Here is a 19,425-nt window from a genome sequence, read left to right on the forward strand (position 1 = left end):
GGTTATGTTTTTTTATTAACAATATAATATTTTTTGATAAACATTAAAACATTAATTTTCTTCACCATTCACTCGTTCGCTGTCTTAACTCTTAAGTTTTAACCATGACAAAGTAAATCAGTTATTTGTTCTCATTACTAAAGTACTAATTACTTACTTAGCTGGTAGATCTTCAGAAGTAGAAAATATAAGGATTTCAAAAGAGTAAAAACGTTGGATGTTGGATTTAAACCTTCCAAATTTTCTTTGAAAAATAAAATGAAAATATTCGATTTATTATAATCACCAGGTATCTTTGAGCGATCAGAAATTGTTCACGTACTACAATAACATTTTTTAACAAGGATTTGGGGTAATAAAAACGATAAAATGTTTAGTAAGTGTTGCACAAGTTGAAATACTTTATGTTCACTTTTTAATGTATTTTATTTTTAGATTTTAGTAACCTGTTTCGCTCACTGCCAACAGTTTCTTCTATATTGCCAGTTCGATATCGTGCACGTAAATGTACCAGAGACCGAAAAGCAAAAATTCACAAAAAAAACAGAGCTGCTAATTTAGCCAAAGCAAGAAAATATATACCTATATTAAAGAAAAAGTCAGTTGTAAACTCTGTTTAAGTAAACATGTCTTTTAATTTCAAATATCTACATTAATATTCAGTTAAAACTAAAATATTGTTAGATCAATTTAGTTTCTATACTCCAGCCCACAAGAGTCCATATGTAAAAACGCGTCCATCACTTAAATTTGCACATTGCCGAAGAGTAGGAATGGCATCATGGTGGGAGAAAACAGACGTCACGTATTACTATATCGATGCGTGGCTTACGTATGGACTCTTGTGAGTCGGAGTATAGAAGTTGATGTTATAAATTTATTTTCTCCCGTAATATTAGACTTTATTTTTAAATATTTTTTCTTAACACACATATTTGAAAATTACTATAATAAATTCTAGTATTATGAAAATACTTGATTCATTAAATGAATGCAATATTTTCAAATCAATATACTACAATCAAGCCTTTTAAGATTATCTGTTGACATTTTTTATGATTATCTTCTAACGTTGAATGCAACATTTAACTTGACCTAAATTTTTTGATATAGGTAAATGGTAAAATTTGTTTTTATAACTATTTTAAAGTAACCTAAGCAACCCATAAACTATTAGTAAGTAGCCATTTAACTGAATGAAGTTTTGTATTCACAGAAATTATATTGAATGATAAAAACTAGTTTCTTGACCATCATCATTCTTCACCAATTTATTTTATAATTTGATATATAGTATTTAGTATCAAAAACAATTGGAAAATTGTTTGTTCTTCCAATAATTAGAGTATTTTTTAAAGTTATAACTGTTTATAGGCAACTAGAAAAATCAAGTCGTACAATTGAAACATTTCCTTGGCGTTCGTCCAATGATGATGTATATCTTGGATTATTTAACCAAATGCGCAGGTCAGTTGTGATCTATTTTACATTATTTACACTCAAATATTTTATAATTTACAATCTTAATTTTATTAAATGATTATAGGTATAACTTGTTGGAAGCCATATTAGCTCATCGTGAACTTCACCATCCAACAATGATCAATGTACCTAATGCACCTCTTAATGTTCGTCTTGAAATAGACTTATCTACAGATAAAAAAAATAAATTTGTGGATAAATATCATAAAATAATTGAATTACCTCATTCTTATGACCATGGGGAGGATAGAACAATATTAGCATTTTGTCAAAGTACTGAAATGATGGAAGAAGCTAGAAATGCTGGTGCAATGCTAGTTGGCGGCAAAGAAGTTATTAAAAGTATAGAGGTATTATATAACATCTTATTAGTATAATTAATTACCTTTGTCTGTCACAATATTTTGTTATTCAGTTTTAATTCATTATGCTTTATAATAAAAAATAAGTCAATATTAGCATATATTATTGAATTATTAATTACCTCATTCTAAAAATATATCGTATATCATTTTAATTTTTTAACAATAGCATTTAAATAATAACTTGAAATGAATACAATTATAAGTGTAGAACTAGTTAAAATATTTAATAAAAAAAAAACTTACATTAGTAGAATATGTAAACTTTTTTATTTTATTCTAAAAACTTCATAATGTTAATTTTAACACGTTCACATTGGATGGCATAAATGGTGTCATTTAACATCATTCACATATGTTGAATGACACCAAATGGCATAATGCACTTTAATATTAAATGCACTACAGTGTGATCAATGTTACAATCAACTATTTGTTTATTGTTTGCATCTACATTAAGCATTATTTCTTAAATACCTGGAACTTATACATTGACATTTTAATTTTTATATATGAGTTGACCGTATACATTTGGAAAATAATATTTTTATATGCATTTTTATATGTTATATTACTATATTTAATATCATTTTCTAAATTGGTACCTATATATTATGTTCTTAATTTGTCTTTATTAAAATATGCATTTATATGCAATAACGACAAAATATGCAAATTACAATTTTAAACATAACCTTCTTGTGTTATGAAACCCATTTATACATCACTCACATTGTTCTATGACCTTTCTAGACAAATATCAAAAAACTAGAAGTCCTCAATCCTAGCAATAAATCCCCTAGACCTGCTATATTTCTAATCTATTTTTTAGAGAGGTCTTATAATGTTACCGGATTTTCAATATGTACTGGCTCATCCCGACATTTTAACAGAATTACCTGCCATCCGTGGACTATTAAGAAAACGTTATCCAAGTCTTCAGCATGGTTTGTTATTTAATTATATTAAAGGCATTTTAGGAAAGTATAATAAAAATAATTTAAATTACAGGTTCACTGACATTAGATTTAGTAGCCATGGTAAAACATTACATAAAAGGTATTAAATATAATATGCAAGTGGATCCATTTGATGAAGCTTTAGGAATTGTAGAGATGAAAATTGGTCAGGTAAATACAATTTGTATTTACTATCAAAAGTATAGTACTAACTATCAGACATTTTTATTTTAGCTTTCAGATGAGCCAAATCATCTAATTGAAAATTTTGAAACCTTATTTAAGGATATTATGACCAAAGCTCCAAAAAGAGCCAAACCATCTCCATTTGTTATAAGGTAATTGAATTTTAAATATTAAATTAAAGCTTAACTTAACTTTTATTAAATATAATACCAACTTATTATATAAAGCTAATTTTAAATACTTTATATTACAATTAAAAAAATGTCATAAGTATTTAATAAGTTTTATTATTATTGTGTTAGGTAACAATATACTTATAGTAGAATCCAGTGTTTGGAAGGAACGAGTTCTAAAAGGTCCGAATTCCTTTTTATAAAAAAAGAACGAGAAAATGAACTAGTTCTTTTATTCAAGGAAAAATAACAAAATTGTTCGTTCCTTTCTAGTTTCAATAATTTACATAGATAATTATGTAAATAATTGAAATTAACATATATTTTTTTTAATGTGTATAATATATATTGCTAATTAGTGATTGTTATCGAGTATCGACGTTAAAACAATCAACATACATTAGCCAACAATTTAATTTTGAAGAAAATCCCAAAATAGAATTATAAAATATGTACCTACTTGTAGTTATATATTATAATTAAAAATTAAAAAATTATGCATATGAAAAAAAAAACATAAATGGATAAAATAAGAATTTTTATTTTATTTGGAACTAAAAAAGGAACTTGTTCATTTTCCAAAGGAACGTATTCTTTTTTTTTTAAGGAACGAATTCCTTTTTATAAGGAACTTGCCAAACACTGGTAGATTTAGAAATAAATAAATAAGCAGTAAATAATAAATGCCAAATATATTAGTGAGTAAAGGTGAAATGTGTCCTGCATCAATTCACCGCCACCGCTGCAGTGTGTGGGGACCTTAAGGCACTATAAATCAAAATAGTATAAAATACTATATAATTAACATAATAGTATTTACTGTTGGCAACTTTTTTGTTGTATTGGTACCTTTTTTCTAACTTGTCATATTGTTAGTACTAGACTATAGAATAGATCAATTTGCTCTTTCTGTAGCAGGAGCTAGGGCACTAATAGTATTGTCCAGTTCCCTAGCAAAAGCATTCCAGTCAACTTAACTGGATTTAACGGTATGCCACAAAATTGTTATCACTTGCTAAAGGCTACATTATCTAGCAAGCTCTATTATTTAATGTACACTTTAAAAACAACTATCCATAAGACATCTCAAAGCTACTAAATAGGCATTATTAAATAATTTAAGGTTGCACTAATTTATTTTAGTATGAACTTTTTATTTAATTGTATTACTCGTATAATTTCGAATTATTATCAAACAAAATTAAAATACATTTTTTGTACTATTTAGGACCGTTTAAAATAATTTAAGTTAATAAACATAACATTTTTATTGACGCAGAGTTATTGCTTTTTCTACTATTATCTATTAAATAGACTCGATTTGTATTTATTTTCATTATAGTTAATTTTTTCCTTTGGAACACAGTTTAAATTGGTATGATAATAACAGGACCTTATTAAAGACGTGTAGAGATTCAACAAAATCATCTTGTATACTTGTCTGATTAGCATATTAACTTTAAAAACTTCAATTTGAACCATATATATTATATGTGTTGCTACATTTAAGCATTAATACAAATAGTTGTATTTATTTTATAAATAATTATATGTTTCAGATGCTTAGCCCAAACTCCGGCATCAAGAGAGAAATTCAATATCAATTTATCTCAATTTGTTAACACTGAAGAAGACTCAGAATCCGATTCAGATTCAGATGATGAAGATGAGATCAAAAAGAAACAACGTCTTTAATATAAATTCATTTTTAGTGATTTGTTATAAATTATTAAAATATATTAGTTAGTTGTTAGATTTTTTTTTTGATATTCTCATACAACAACCATAATGTAATATTTTACAATACACCTAGAATATTAAACAAAATTGAAAATTAGTACTTTAAAGCCGACCTTAAAGTAGAGTGAGCCTGGAGATATTTTTTGTATAATGCAAGGAGCCTCTCTGGCCTCTCTGGTCTACCTAAGACCGGCTCTGTGATATTCGTATGCAACAATATAAAATAGATCTTACTCACAACCACTATCATAATATTATGATAATATAGACTTACAACAAAAGTTAATTATAATAAAAATATATTACTAATAATTACACAATAAAAAAAAACTAAACCGTACAATAAAATGTAAAGAAAAATATTGTAACTAATGGCCATTGTTACCAATGTTAATTAAGAACAATAAAAAAAAAAAGATAGTGGGCTAGCAGTTAATCACTCTACTGAAAAGTAGGTCTCAAGTGTATCTTGTCATAGATCACTGTAACATATTTGGAATTTTAATTCAATGAACAATTGATTGACCAGAAAAAAAAAATTCTTGAAATTTGGAATTCTGAACAGATATGACCTGCCAGTCTTTATTACTAAATACAATTTAAGTATATTTCTACAAAAGTAATTTATTTTACTATAGCAATATGGTAGGTTGAATTATTTTTGCTTGAAAACTTTATTATATAATATAATTCATTTTTATGTTAGTATATAATTATTAAATATGTAATTTATTATTAACTTATGAGTTAATTACAACTTGCCATAGAACAGTATCAGTCGGTTCGCAGTTTAATATTATGCAATAGCTTAAAGTGAATATGAATGTTTTGTAAATACTTTGTATAGTAAAATATAATTATGTACAGAAAAATGTTAACGGACCACTAGGGTTCGGATATCAGATTCTATGCATTTACATCATTTTTCTGAAATACTTGACATGATGCTAATAATATACTAATGTGTTTTAAGTTTACACTATGCTAACGCCGAACTTTGTTGGGGCATAGTATGTATATTTCGCATTTTTAAACGTATTTAAGGCTTTCATTATTATTGTAGGTAATTTAAACTAATTTTTAACATATTTCTAATAGTATTACGAAAAAAAATATATATAATAATTAAATTCACATTCTGTATTAAAACAACAAAAGGTAATAAGGTTTTTAAATAAAACCTTTCACAAATTTATCCTGATTCCTGAAGAAGTCTAGAATTTTATTTTTCCATTACATATATTTTAGAGTTTTTAGGTCAATGCATTTTTTTATATGTTTAGGTAAGGGCATTTAAATCTGAGCTCTATAGTCCCCACAATTATTTTGTGGATTACAAAATATAACTAAATCGTTATTCCTCATCTAAATATCCAATTTTGTCAAAATATTAATTAAAATGTCAATACAAAATATTGTACTCACTACTCGCTACTCAAATATTTTTTATTTTTGAATAGACGAACTAATTATCAAACCATAATTATAAAAATTGAACACTTTATTAATAAAATAGTAATTAATAAGTAACAGTGGAATCTTCGAAGTTTCTATAATTAATATTGTTAGAAATTTAGATTTCAACAAAAAACTAAAATCGTGTTGGTTCGTTATTTTACGTGTGAATAACCAATGTGTTCACTAATAGTAGCTCGGCGCGGCGCAGCTAGTGGCTGAAATCAATCACGCAACGTGGGTAAGCAACAGCCGCTGCCACTAGTACTCGAATGGGTGACCTTCCACGGGTATGTGCTCCTAACCAACCGTCCCAACCCTATACAACACCCAATGGCCTATGTTGCCGCGGGTAAATTAATTAAAAAAAATAATGTATGCATAAAAAAATAGCTTTACGTAAAACAAATGTTTTACACCAATAATGTGCCTGTCAATAACACCTGCCGCCATAGAAGTCAGTGACGTCGACCCGATGTCATCTGCTTCGTTAACTTTTCCACCGATTTGGCCGGTCAAAGCCAACGCGCCACAGTTGAGTTCGATTCAGAACATGAATGATGATGCCAAGTCCACAAACGGTTCGACAAAAGCGCCAGACCACGAAACGGCCTCCAGGACACGGTAACATTGGTAACCCTGATCGGCCGCGGAGATGCTGCAGAAACGGACCCGACAATAACCATGGTCAGTCCTAGACGTCTCAGCGAGTGTTTTGTTGCGTTGTTATTGACATAGACCGTAATGACGTATTATAGTGTTCATAACGTTTTATAAGGAGGCACCGGCTTTTCAACGTCGTTGCGGGCTTTGAAGGTTCGCGGAGGTAGCCCCCTCCCTACTTACCTTTATCGCGCTTGTATAGTAGACCGTAGTATCGTACGCAATCTTGCTCCATTGTACATTGGCGTAATTAGGAATTTGGTTGGGGGGATATACGTTTTTAGCAAACATGAATGGTCATTATCAATACTTTGATCAAAATGTTAACGGTAAAAAAAAAGTTTTGGGGGATCCATCCCCCTAATCCCCCCTGTAATTACGCCCCTGCCACAGTATATAGAGTACCTATATATACTCTTTATACTGTGCTTGCACGTTCGTCTCTAGTTCACTCCTAACTTCTGTGTCCGGCTGGACGCCCGTTGTGTTCGCCGGACAGTCCGTCCAAATTCGTTTTAACTTTTAAGTCCATGATTGCGCGCGTTCGCCCGTCCGATGTTTTTAGTGGCACTGTGGCAGTGAGGGCAAGTTTGCCACACGTATTTCATGTACCGTGCCGATGTCGGATCCGCACTTGGCCGAGCACAGTTGCTATCCGCCGCCAGAATCAAAGCTTCAATTTGAAATCAATTTGAAGCTACTTTCGGTTTTTTTGTAGCAGTGTAAAAATCTTACGAGGAGACTTGCATTGAATTTTCAAGCTTTTTGACTAAAGAACAAAAAAAAATTTTCAACATTCTATAAGGTACCTACATCGAAAAAAACAAAATACACTGAGATCCTATGCGAAAAACGATATAGTAACTTAGTAACTATGTAGTATCATACAATATAATAAATATACTATACATTTTAACTAAGTACCTATCATCCCCTTTTTATGAAATGTGATTATGTGAAATTTACTAAATTTACTAAATTTACCAAAATGTATAAGTCATCAAGATACAAAGATATATTGATCATAAATTTGAAATTTGAATATTAAGGACTAGGTAACTATAATCGATGAAAAATCCTTTTTATATGTCAACGGTGGCGCCTTTCCTCAAATATACATGTGTACAACTTACTGTTACGTAACTTATGTGGTAGTGACTAGCGGTATAAAACGTTGTGCCATTGTTTATCTCTATAGAATAGAAAGGTAGTCGACGAAACCTGGTCATTCTTGCGTATTTCTAAACAATTTTATTCTGTTAAAAACAAAATTATAAAAAAAAATCATTGAAATTGTCTGGAAACTATGACTTGGGAAGTTATACCCATTTATAGGTACCTACCTACAAAAATACAGTGATGTTAATTATTAAATGACATACGTTAAAACACTTTTTACTTTTAAAAATCAAATGTCACTCCTAGTATATCGGACGCACTCTAGGAACAATTACATGGATAAATAATATTATTGGTATCCTGCGGGTCAGTGGCGACTCTGAAGGTTAGTGGAAAAAGAACAGAAAAAACATTGAAAAGAGTGGCTACGCGTTGACAACGGATCATGATCTTCACGGCCCGTCCATACTCAAAATATTATAGAAAAGGTAGTAGTTACGCACCATATTTTTATATATAAGAGATACGAAAAAAGAAACCACGTACCGAGGCACGTGTGTTATAAAACGGTACTATAATATAATATTATGATAATATTATGTGATGTACGATCGATCCGCCGGACCGCCACCGGCGAAGAAGTCTAACCGTTTGCGAGGTTTCCGACCAGTTTTGCTATATAAATATATTCCCAATAATAATGGTCAATATAATATGTATATACATTTCCGATGTACCTACGGATTTGAAAATAAAGAAATCGCCCGTGTAACATACTGGGCAATATATTATACGATAATAACGTCGGCGGCGGCGGCGTCGACGACGTGACCGGACGGTGCGTAACATTTGACCCGACCTTTGCTTCGGGCGTTCATAAACGACTACCTGCCGTCGAGGTCTAGAATCGCAAATCTGCGTTTATCGTACCGTAGATATTCCGGTTGTCGAAAAAAGCGAACGGCTGAAGAAAAAAAAAATGTAAATAATAATAATAATAATAATAATGATAATAATGATAAAAAAGGAGAGATAAAGACGGTTTGAAGATTTACCTACAAGTTTTAGTTGGAGGGGGGGGGGGGCGGCGGCATCTAGTCGAACTATTTACGTATAGATACCATCGTAGTCAGATGTCCATTGTTTCGTGTTGATGCATTATGTATATATATAAATACGCGTGTGTATGGTTATGTATATGGCGTAATGATCACAATGAAACGCCGTTTTAAACCGTTGCCCTTGACATTGCACGCGGAATAGACGTGGATGAACTCCATATCATACGTTATACGTATATATATATTATACAGCCGATAGTTGGACGATTACAATAATTAGATACAGTTTACATTGTGTTCGAAAGACTCGCGCGTATATCATATATTATATAGGTACCTAAGTGTGTGTGTGTGTGTGGTATACTGGTGTGTACTAGAGTACCTGCCTAATGTGTAGTATGCATATATTATATACACATATATTTCGCGTGCTTAAAATATATATAATAAGAAGTAAGAACATAACACAATATTAGCCGGTATATACATTGTAATTGTCCACAGATGACGCGCCGACGAAAATTGCTCAAACATTTCGATAGGAAGGCACCCGCCCGAGTTCTTATATATTTTAGAGGACACGCCGCGTGAGCGTATACACATGCGAATAATATATTATTCGTCACACACAATACCTGCGTATAATATAATAATAGTTTATATACTATTATCTCCATCGTGATCGTTATAATATAATTAATTCGTCTATATATTGTAAAAATGTAAATTGTTAATATATATTATTTTGTTAATATACGAGTACACGACATTTTAGGTGCGCGCGCAGATACATAATATATTAATAATAACATAATTTATTGTTATTATATAGTAAAGCCGCATGCGTTATTGAAAGTAGTATTATACATAATAATAAAATTGTACACTACATACATATTAAATTATAAAATTTAATATATTTACACCATCGGACACGTCGACGACGTGAGGTTAAGTTCGTTAAATAGTAAATTCGTTTGACCCAAAATGCATATTATATAGGTATAGGTAATATACATCGATGTATAATACCATAACATCTATATTGTAAAGCTGTTGGCTGTTGTAGTGCTGTCCAATGCAACTTTCCTTTCACTTTTTTCGGAAACAATTTAACTGGACGTGTGGCAACTGTATACCTGCTGTATATAGTATACCTCAATATAATGTGCAATATATACGTAACTACAAATCATACCAATCGTATTAATACACCTTCGCATAAAAATCGCTGTTCAGAGTCTATAACATTTTCTTTTCGTTTCAACTCTATTATAACAATATTTCAGTTTTTTTTTACTGTAAATCGTTTTGGCTTAATAAACGATTATTAAATATTTACTAAAATTATGATAAGTAATATGTAGGTAGATTGTATACCGAACCTACCTACCGAATATAGAAAAATTATGATTTACAAGTTTAAATATAATTACCTATACACTTAATGAATAATAATAATAACATAACATCGTATAAGCTAATTTTACTTTCTATTTTTGTTTAATATTCAAATTAAGAATAAAAAAATATCTTTTCTGAATAAGCTAGCAAGTATATGTATAATATAATAGTCATTATGTATGAGTATTATTTAACATGGTGTCTACACACCCTACCAGTCCTATCAAAAAATACCTATAATATTAATTTTACTACAATCTACAGGTATGATAAGGATCAATATCAACATATATACCATCTGTAATATTATGTGTACGTGGCTAAGCGGACGCTCTAGAGATTTTATCACTTTAAAAGCCAGATAATATTATATTTAACTATTGGTATAATATGCTCTGCAGTTCACACGATTAAAATAAAATTAGACATTCGGACATCCGGCATTCCGCCATTCCGACATTCCTGCTTATAGACACACTGGATGCGGACTATTCTAAGTATTCTTACTGGTCGCCAGGATGAGCTTGTCGGAATTAGGATACTATTATTAGAATATCTATGTAATATAGTAGGTATGAATGTATACGAATACGAGTGTTAACGTGGTTATTATAATAATGTAACCTAGCTAGTTGCTACAGGACTGTTATAATGCATTTTTGAAAGGGATTATAGTGCAGCTGTGCAGGAGACTTGCCTACACATCCCCACGCTGGTTTTGTATTGTTAATGTTATATCAATAAACGATGGCAGCAATATAATGGGGTAGTAATGGTCATATAAATCCCCCGCTGCTATCGGTATAAGTCGAACAAAAAAAAAAGTTGCAGGAGACATTATATTTGTAGGTATTTTATAAATACACATGATTAAAATATTTCTATTTTAATTACATTTTTAAAATTGATAAATAAAATATAAGTTTTCACTTAGTAGGTATTAAAAAAAAATAATCTTATTATTAATAACACCACTATATAATATTATAGCGCGTATTTTATCCTAATACATTTTATATTAAATTTATGATGGCATTGTGAATGTCAAACAATGAAACAAATAAGTATGTCTGAACAATATTCAGTTTAGATCATGACGAAGTATTACAATAATTAAAAAAAAATACAAACAAATAAAAAGCTTATAACTTTTTAGAACTTCAAAACTATGATGCATTGGTTTCAAAAATTAAATACACGTAACTTTGTACTTTCAGTGTCAGAAAACCAGTGTTTCTCCGTCTTGCTATAATTTTTATCTACCGCTGACTACAGGTCACCTGATACTGCGTAGGTTAAAACCGTAGAGTTGAAACCGCACCTAGACGGCTAGTATATTAGATACTATTAGATAGGTATATTATATTTTGTAGGATGGTGTGATTATGATGACTTATGTAAATTGTAAACATATATAACCTATATAGGTATATATAACGATATAAGTGTTCTACTGTTTAAACTCGTTCACTAGTATTATTATTTTTGTTCCACGTGGTTTTATGTCGTTATAATAATATTTACAGAGGATTTAACCGTATCGAATTGTATGAAAACATTTATAAATGGTTCGTGGACCAATAGTCAGTAGTCACCCGTGGTTAAAATGTTTAACTTTAAAATTTTTAAACCGATATCTGTAATCTGTGCACCAAATATATATTACGAATAAAAAGGGGCGTACCGTACGCCGCCTCGTACATACTAGTAATCTTGCCTAGAGCGCAAAGATTATTAATTCTCTTCCAATCCACAGTCGATATTGTTATTATTATTATTATTCGATTGCACCGATAATAGATATTATAATATGACACACCGACGCAGTAATATATTATAATACTATGGTACCTAATACCTATATATTATATTATTATAGGCATTTTTCAATTGTATTGTCTGTATATTTGAATTATTTTTTTAAATGATTCATTTATTTACTCAAGTATAAGTGTATAACCACGAGGTAAATATTATGTTATTATTTATTAATTATTGACTCAGCGTCTCGGCGAATAAACAAAGTGTACCTATATTATAGTGGGTGATTCTTTTTACAGTAAACTCCATTATCTAAAATTCAAGAAGTATTAACGTTCTTAGAAATACTTTTTTTACATCATTTTAATTGTAAAGTTATTACTTATTACATTAAAAAAATATTTTGCTATTTGTATCGTTATTATTTCTAAAGTTTTTACTTTTTTAAATGATGGAATAAATATTTTTTAATTTTATAATTTTTCTGAGAATTTCAATACATAAAAAATCGAGTACATACATACAACTAACGAGTAAAGTTAGTTAATTAAAATATGGTATTCAAGGGCGCACACAGAAATACAAACTGGGGAAGCCAAAGTAAAAAATCTCATATACCTTTTTTTTACAAGTATGATAAAACAATTCATATTAACTAAAATAGCAGGGAGCCATGGCCCCTCCCGGGAACCCCTACGTGCGCTCATACAAGTATTTAAATGTTAAATGAGTTGAGAAGTTGACTAACATTTTTATAAATCTTAATTCTTTAACAAATGTCTATTATACTTATAGGACGAAACTTAGGAGTTAAGAATATAAAATTTAAAATGTATACAATATAATATACATGCTATAACTCAAAAAAGTAAATAAATATAAAAAACTTAAAATATTTTTTATCCATCATAGATAATTGTCGTTTTGTAAACTTAAAAGTATAATAAAAAAAAAAAATTATCAAGAACGTTTATTATTTTTCGAGTATAATATATATATTATGTTTGTTGTTAAAGTCTTAAAGAATCGTCGCCTGTTTAATATAATACATTAGAATATATTAATATTATGCTCGTATTTATATTTGGCATTAAAAATGTTTGAGCGTGTACCTTATATTATATTATTTTTTATTTATTTTATGATGTAGGTACCCAAAAGAATCTTAACATTATATAATTATTATTGTGCTGTAAGATTCATGGTATAAGGATGCCGATGTCGCATAGGACTACATCATTTTTTCTTTGTATAATGTAAAAATACGACACTCATATTTTCAGTTTCGGATATAATGAAATGTGCAACGAAGCGTAGAAACGCGTAGGCATCTACCTACGGCTATATACACTATACGAGTGATGGTGCAATGAGTATAATATTGAAAAGAACGTTATAAATGCTTATAATAAAGGATGGTATGGCTCGTCAGTCGACAGTCGAATATAGTTATTTTTATGTACAAAGATATAAATCTGAAATAAAAACCAATTGCTACAGTGTTTGGGAGTGTCGTGGCGAGGAATAATTCTTTTTTGTAAAAAAATAATAATAATAATAATATAATATAATAAAACGTAAAAAAAGACATAATTTATAGCAATTCATGTGAACGAGGAAAATAGCAAGTAAAATAATCTAAAAATCCCACCTAAGACAACTCAAATATAAAAAAGTGAAAATCGACTAGGTATTCAAGAGAAATAAAATGAAATGAAAACCGAAATATATAATAGATGAATACGCGTGAATTAATAGTACGGTTATATTAATTTGTTTTATTCTTGATCTTAGATTTCGGAACGTATGTCGTATAGTTTCTAAATTAGTCTCATACTCTCATGATATAACTGCAAAGAAATAATTGTTATCGTCAGCATATACAATATATATTTTTTGCATCAATTATGGCTAATACGTAAATTACATATATTATTGTAATTATAGCCAGAGGTTGTGTATTTTGATGTTTTCACAGAATGGAAAATATTTAAAAAATTAGTTAGGTACTTATACATTTAAACCATATCCTAATGTATATTATACATTACACCTACAATATTCAATATACTACTGCAGTCTATTATTTCTGTCTAAATAGCAACGTATATTTCTGTAATTAATTATGATGAATTTATAGATAGATTATATAAGTTTCTTTTATTTCTGTAACCAATAGGACACTGTGTATAATATATTATATACCTATTATAAACAAAAAATATTCGATTTTCGTGAACCAAAACGAAGTCCACGTGTAGGAACAAATACACTTTACAACACCCTTTAGCCTTTACTAATTTCAAAAATTTTTATTTTTAATGAGGTGTTTTTCATCGCTGATTTTGAAATTGTTTAAATTTTTTTGCTGAAACCATTATTAAAAAGAGTTTATGACAAAAACTTTTGATCTAAAGTAAAGTTCATTATCCAAAAAAGTAGACCTTATTGTGTTTAGCACTCACTCAAAAATATCTCTTGATTTGTTATAAAAATCCACGTCGAGTGAATCTCGAAAAATAACTTTAAAAAAATGCCTCAAAAAAATATGATATTGGGAATTTAACTCTCATTTTACGAATGCGCTAATCGCCATGAGTATTTTTATCATAACTTCTTTAACAATGGTTTTCAGGATAAAATTCAAACAGTTTCAAAATCAGCTTTGAAAAACACTTCTTTGGGAAAAAAAATCATATTCATAAGGTGCGTGGTAAAGCGCGTTTTAAGTTTTTAACCCATGAGTTAGCCACCCTATAAGACCATATAACCTATATATATATATACCATACCTATGATGCCACCTATAAGACTCGGTCAAACAGAGAGCGGGCTGCCATGGTCTACGGGTACGCTGACCGCGGCGGGCAGCGGTCGGTTGTATTATTTTACAGTGCCCGCGCGGGCAGACCGCTTTCTGTTTGACTGAGCCTATAAGGGTTGAAAAATGAAATTATGAACACTCCCCGATGCTCAAGGAATATGTGTGCAAAATTGTATTACAATAATTGGTTGAATAGTTTCCAACTTTCCAAGTATACATATTATGAGCCCCATACAAACGTACATTCATTTTTATATTTACAGATAGATATACACTTAAATTACACGTACAATATTACTATGTATGTAAATAAATAATGAAATTCGTGTATATAATTTATTATTTTGTGTGTCAGCTATATCATCGTACCTATATAATATACCACCGCGATTGGTATCCCGTTTACCGTTGAAATATATGACAACGTGCGATGGTGGCTTATGACATGTCGTATTGCCGTCGATGAATGACATGTTTTAGTATTAACTATTAAGTGAGAGTAGGTATGTTATGTAATTTAAAAGGCAACACAATTGTCATAGCTTATGTAGGCTATAATACAACGGACAATAATCTTCTTAATCCAAGCCTGAATATAACACGTGGTATAGTCAAAGGAGGACGCGTAGGTACTTATAAAATTATATATAATACCGTACCAACTATGCCTTTGATTATAACCGCATCAGCCATCGTGTAACACAGCTGTTGCATCCGCGCTACAGGTATATAGCTGTAGTATATTCTATTATTTGTTATAATAATATATGGGTGCCCTAACACACACACACACACACACACACATTCATAAAGGATTCAGGTATCTGTAATGTATATTATATACATATATAACTCTGTAAAGGTTCCGCACCACCGCCCCAATCGTTCCCCCTCCCACTCTTTCGATACGCATCCGCGCAGGTTCACAGGGGTTGGCAAAGTCATAAAAGTGTGTGTATTCATAGTGTAAAGAACAGGTTATTTAAGTTTCGGAACGTTTTTGCGTTCTGTAATTACCGTAGTAAATTCAAGAACAACAGGAAAACACTAGGTATATATTATTATATACCTATAGTGTATACCTATACGGATGTGTGTTTCAATACATGTTACGTACAACACGTATACGGTATAATATGCGTATATTATGTATGGTTGTTAAAACAATCGAATGATAAAAAACAAACCCAGTATCGGAAACTCGGAGAAATATAATGAAAAAATTTAAAGAAACGAGAATAGAAAATCTTTACAAAACGTATACCTATTGCCCGTAATCGCTGTAACCAACTGCGACCGACATGCAAGTATGCAACGCCAGTATTATATACGGGTGCAGGACTACGCTGCAGGTTGTTCCTTCAACAGTTCAACCATATTATACACGGAGAAAAAAGTAAAAACTATATACGTATAGCCATATATAGTGATATATAGGTACATAATATGTTATATGTATAATGTATATCAACGTGCACGCTATATACGTTAAGTAGGTATATAGAGATGCCTTTATGGTTTATATGCAGATCCGAGAGTTATTATAACAAGTGGTAATAATTATTGTTAGTGGCTTGCAGGCGTGGCGCGTTCGCTGCTATCAGACACGCAATGTGACTGAGAGTAAGTAACGGACGCTGCCGCTAGTTCCCTGATGGGTGACCATCCGCGCTAAAACCTTACCACACCTACACGTGTTTACAACCGTACCAACCGTACCAACCGTTCCAACATTACCATACCAACCCTACTAACCTTACAGGCTGATGACCTCAGTCGTCGAAGCCTTAATCCAATAAAAAAAAACTATTACTATTTGTATATGTTAGGTGTTTGCTATTAGGATATAGCGGAGGGCGGATTAAACTTACTCCACGGATACACCACTGATGTCTGATGTGTTTGTTGGATAATAAATATTACAATATTATTACGTGTATAACCGATGACCGACGTGTAATAATAATTAATAAGTGTTCTTCCCATAAACAACAATTATATAGCAATAGCATACAGCTAGGTAGATACATAAATGTATTTACACGCCATGCGTATAATTTACTACTTCCGAGAGTATAATACTATAATATGAAATATATTTTACAAGTAGCCAAGTAGATAGGTACAGTTTAATTTTAAAATCACAACAGGAAGACCCTAACAAAATATTAAGTTGGTATTTTTATTTTCTGGTTCACACCGAATTACGATAAAAGGACGCTAAATCTCAGTAAAACGCGGTTACTTTAATATAGTCAGTTGTCGCTATATAGTGAGGATCATGGTCTTTTTCTCCACGACCGTTGAAACGCTCGATTCTCGATCTAATTTATCGTTTTTTGGCTTTTTACGTCGTCATCGTTGTCGTCTGTGAGTGCGTATTAAATAATAAAATATATTTTATATATTTATAATGGTGCGCAGACGCTTAACGAAATATCAGTGGAATGAGTCTTGCCTGTTATAAGTATATTGTACTTGTGACTTGTGAGCCTTATATAAGTACACAAAAAAAAACTAATTAATTATACTATTCTACTATTAATGTATTATAATCTGTAACAAATGACAACCATATAAAAAAATATTTTTAAATTTCCAGCGTGAATCTCAAAATCCATGAGTGGAGCTACGCAATGTGGTGCAACCTAACCTTTTGTAAAATGGGAATTTTGTAAATTCCTTTTTTGGTGCATCCCTACGAAGGTACCATGAAAATATCAAGTTTCTATAACTATCATAGTATAGGGCTGTCCGCTGCCCATTGATCAGTCAGTCAGGACACGTTCGATTATACATCTATACTAGTCTGCTGCACAAAATAGTACTAGTTGGACCTCTCTCGGGCGGCGCGTCGATACTCGATCTGCGGCGGCGGTTTTGCACCGTTGGTGCACTGCACGCGCTAGCTACTATCATAATGCGCGCTATTATAAGGAATTTGACAGCAGGTAGTTCTGTCTCGTTACAAGCTCTATAACTGAATCTAATTTAAGAAACCTCAATCTACGTTAAAGATTAAAGCGTTGTTCCTGATTTTTTTTTAAAAATAAACAAGTAAAACGAGTTAAATATATTTTGTTGAAAATGATGAACGATCAAATAATTTAAATGTTGTCTTTTAGTTTTCAGGGGGATTCCTAAAATTATTTTTTTCATATTCAATTTTATAAAATATAATAATTGATCTGAAATTTAAATTAAGGCGGTAAAAATCAGATGAAAAAAACATAGACCTATAAACTAGTTACTAGTTAGTTCTATGGATAAAAATGATAAGATGGTGTAGTAATCTGGTAATCTACTTGATTGATCGGATTACTGGTTGCAGGTAGCTAGACCGTGTTGATAGGCTAATATTCAGGTGTTTGTTGAATTAATTAGTATTCGGTTGAAAGTTAATGTGTTCATTAAAATGTTTCTTCAAATAAAATATTACTAAGTGCCTGTATTACAATCGTTAAACTAAGGTTAAACCACCGAATTCGGCCGGTAAAATCAGTGGGTTAGGCGTAACCGAGGTTTAAACTATGATTGTAAAATGGGCCAAAAAGTCCAATTGACCAAATTGTTACACAGTCTAACGTGAAGGTGCTTGCTGGTAGATTGAGTGTACACGTCTAATTACAGGCCGTTTCGGGGTCCCTCTTATAGTTCTATCCCCACTCCCCCTGTCTATCGACTTGATATCCTGCAGTTGTTCCCGAATGTGGCTATCGACTCCGGTGTGTCCTATCTCCATTGACCGCACTCGCGAATTTCCCTAATCTATTCTGAGTATTTTATGTATTTACTCGATATTACATATCTTAATATTTTTCGTTTATTATTTATAATTTAACGTTATATATATATATAACGATTTAATAAATAAATAATAATTTAACTATTTATATTTTATTATTATTACGTATTTAATTATTAGGTATCTGTTATTCATTTATAATTAATATAACATATTATATTAGATATAATATATTTTAGGTTGACTTTAATGTTGGTAAAATGACTTTGGTTACTACAATATTATCAATATTGGGACCAATCGCAGCATAGGACGCAAAAACTGGTAAATACGAGTCGGACGCGGAAATAGCCACTTCCTATTATTATTAGCATAGAACACGGACTAAGATCTTAGTCCGTGGCATAGAACATTATAAAAACGAAACTCGGTCAGCTCATTGGGGTCTTGGTTACCTATGTTATTATTGTATAAAGTTATTATAAATTACA

General features: G+C 30.7%; 1 protein-coding gene across 1 annotated transcript; it reads left to right on the forward strand.

The window, feature by feature from the left end:
- The first annotated feature begins 24 nt into the window (after positions 1–24).
- Positions 25–4,989, forward strand: LOC132940906 (large ribosomal subunit protein uL1). The gene is made up of 8 exons (XM_061008709.1): positions 25–376; positions 436–598; positions 1,375–1,467; positions 1,547–1,832; positions 2,677–2,791; positions 2,856–2,974; positions 3,038–3,141; positions 4,722–4,989. The coding sequence occupies exons 1-8, from the start codon at positions 370–372 to the stop codon at positions 4,855–4,857; spliced, it is 1,023 nt and encodes a 340-aa protein (XP_060864692.1). The 5' UTR covers positions 25–369; the 3' UTR covers positions 4,858–4,989.
- The last annotated feature ends 14,436 nt before the right edge of the window (positions 4,990–19,425 follow it).

This window comes from Metopolophium dirhodum, chromosome 3 (genome assembly GCF_019925205.1).
Source record: "Metopolophium dirhodum isolate CAU chromosome 3, ASM1992520v1, whole genome shotgun sequence".
Taxonomy (NCBI): Eukaryota; Metazoa; Arthropoda; class Insecta; order Hemiptera; family Aphididae; genus Metopolophium; species Metopolophium dirhodum.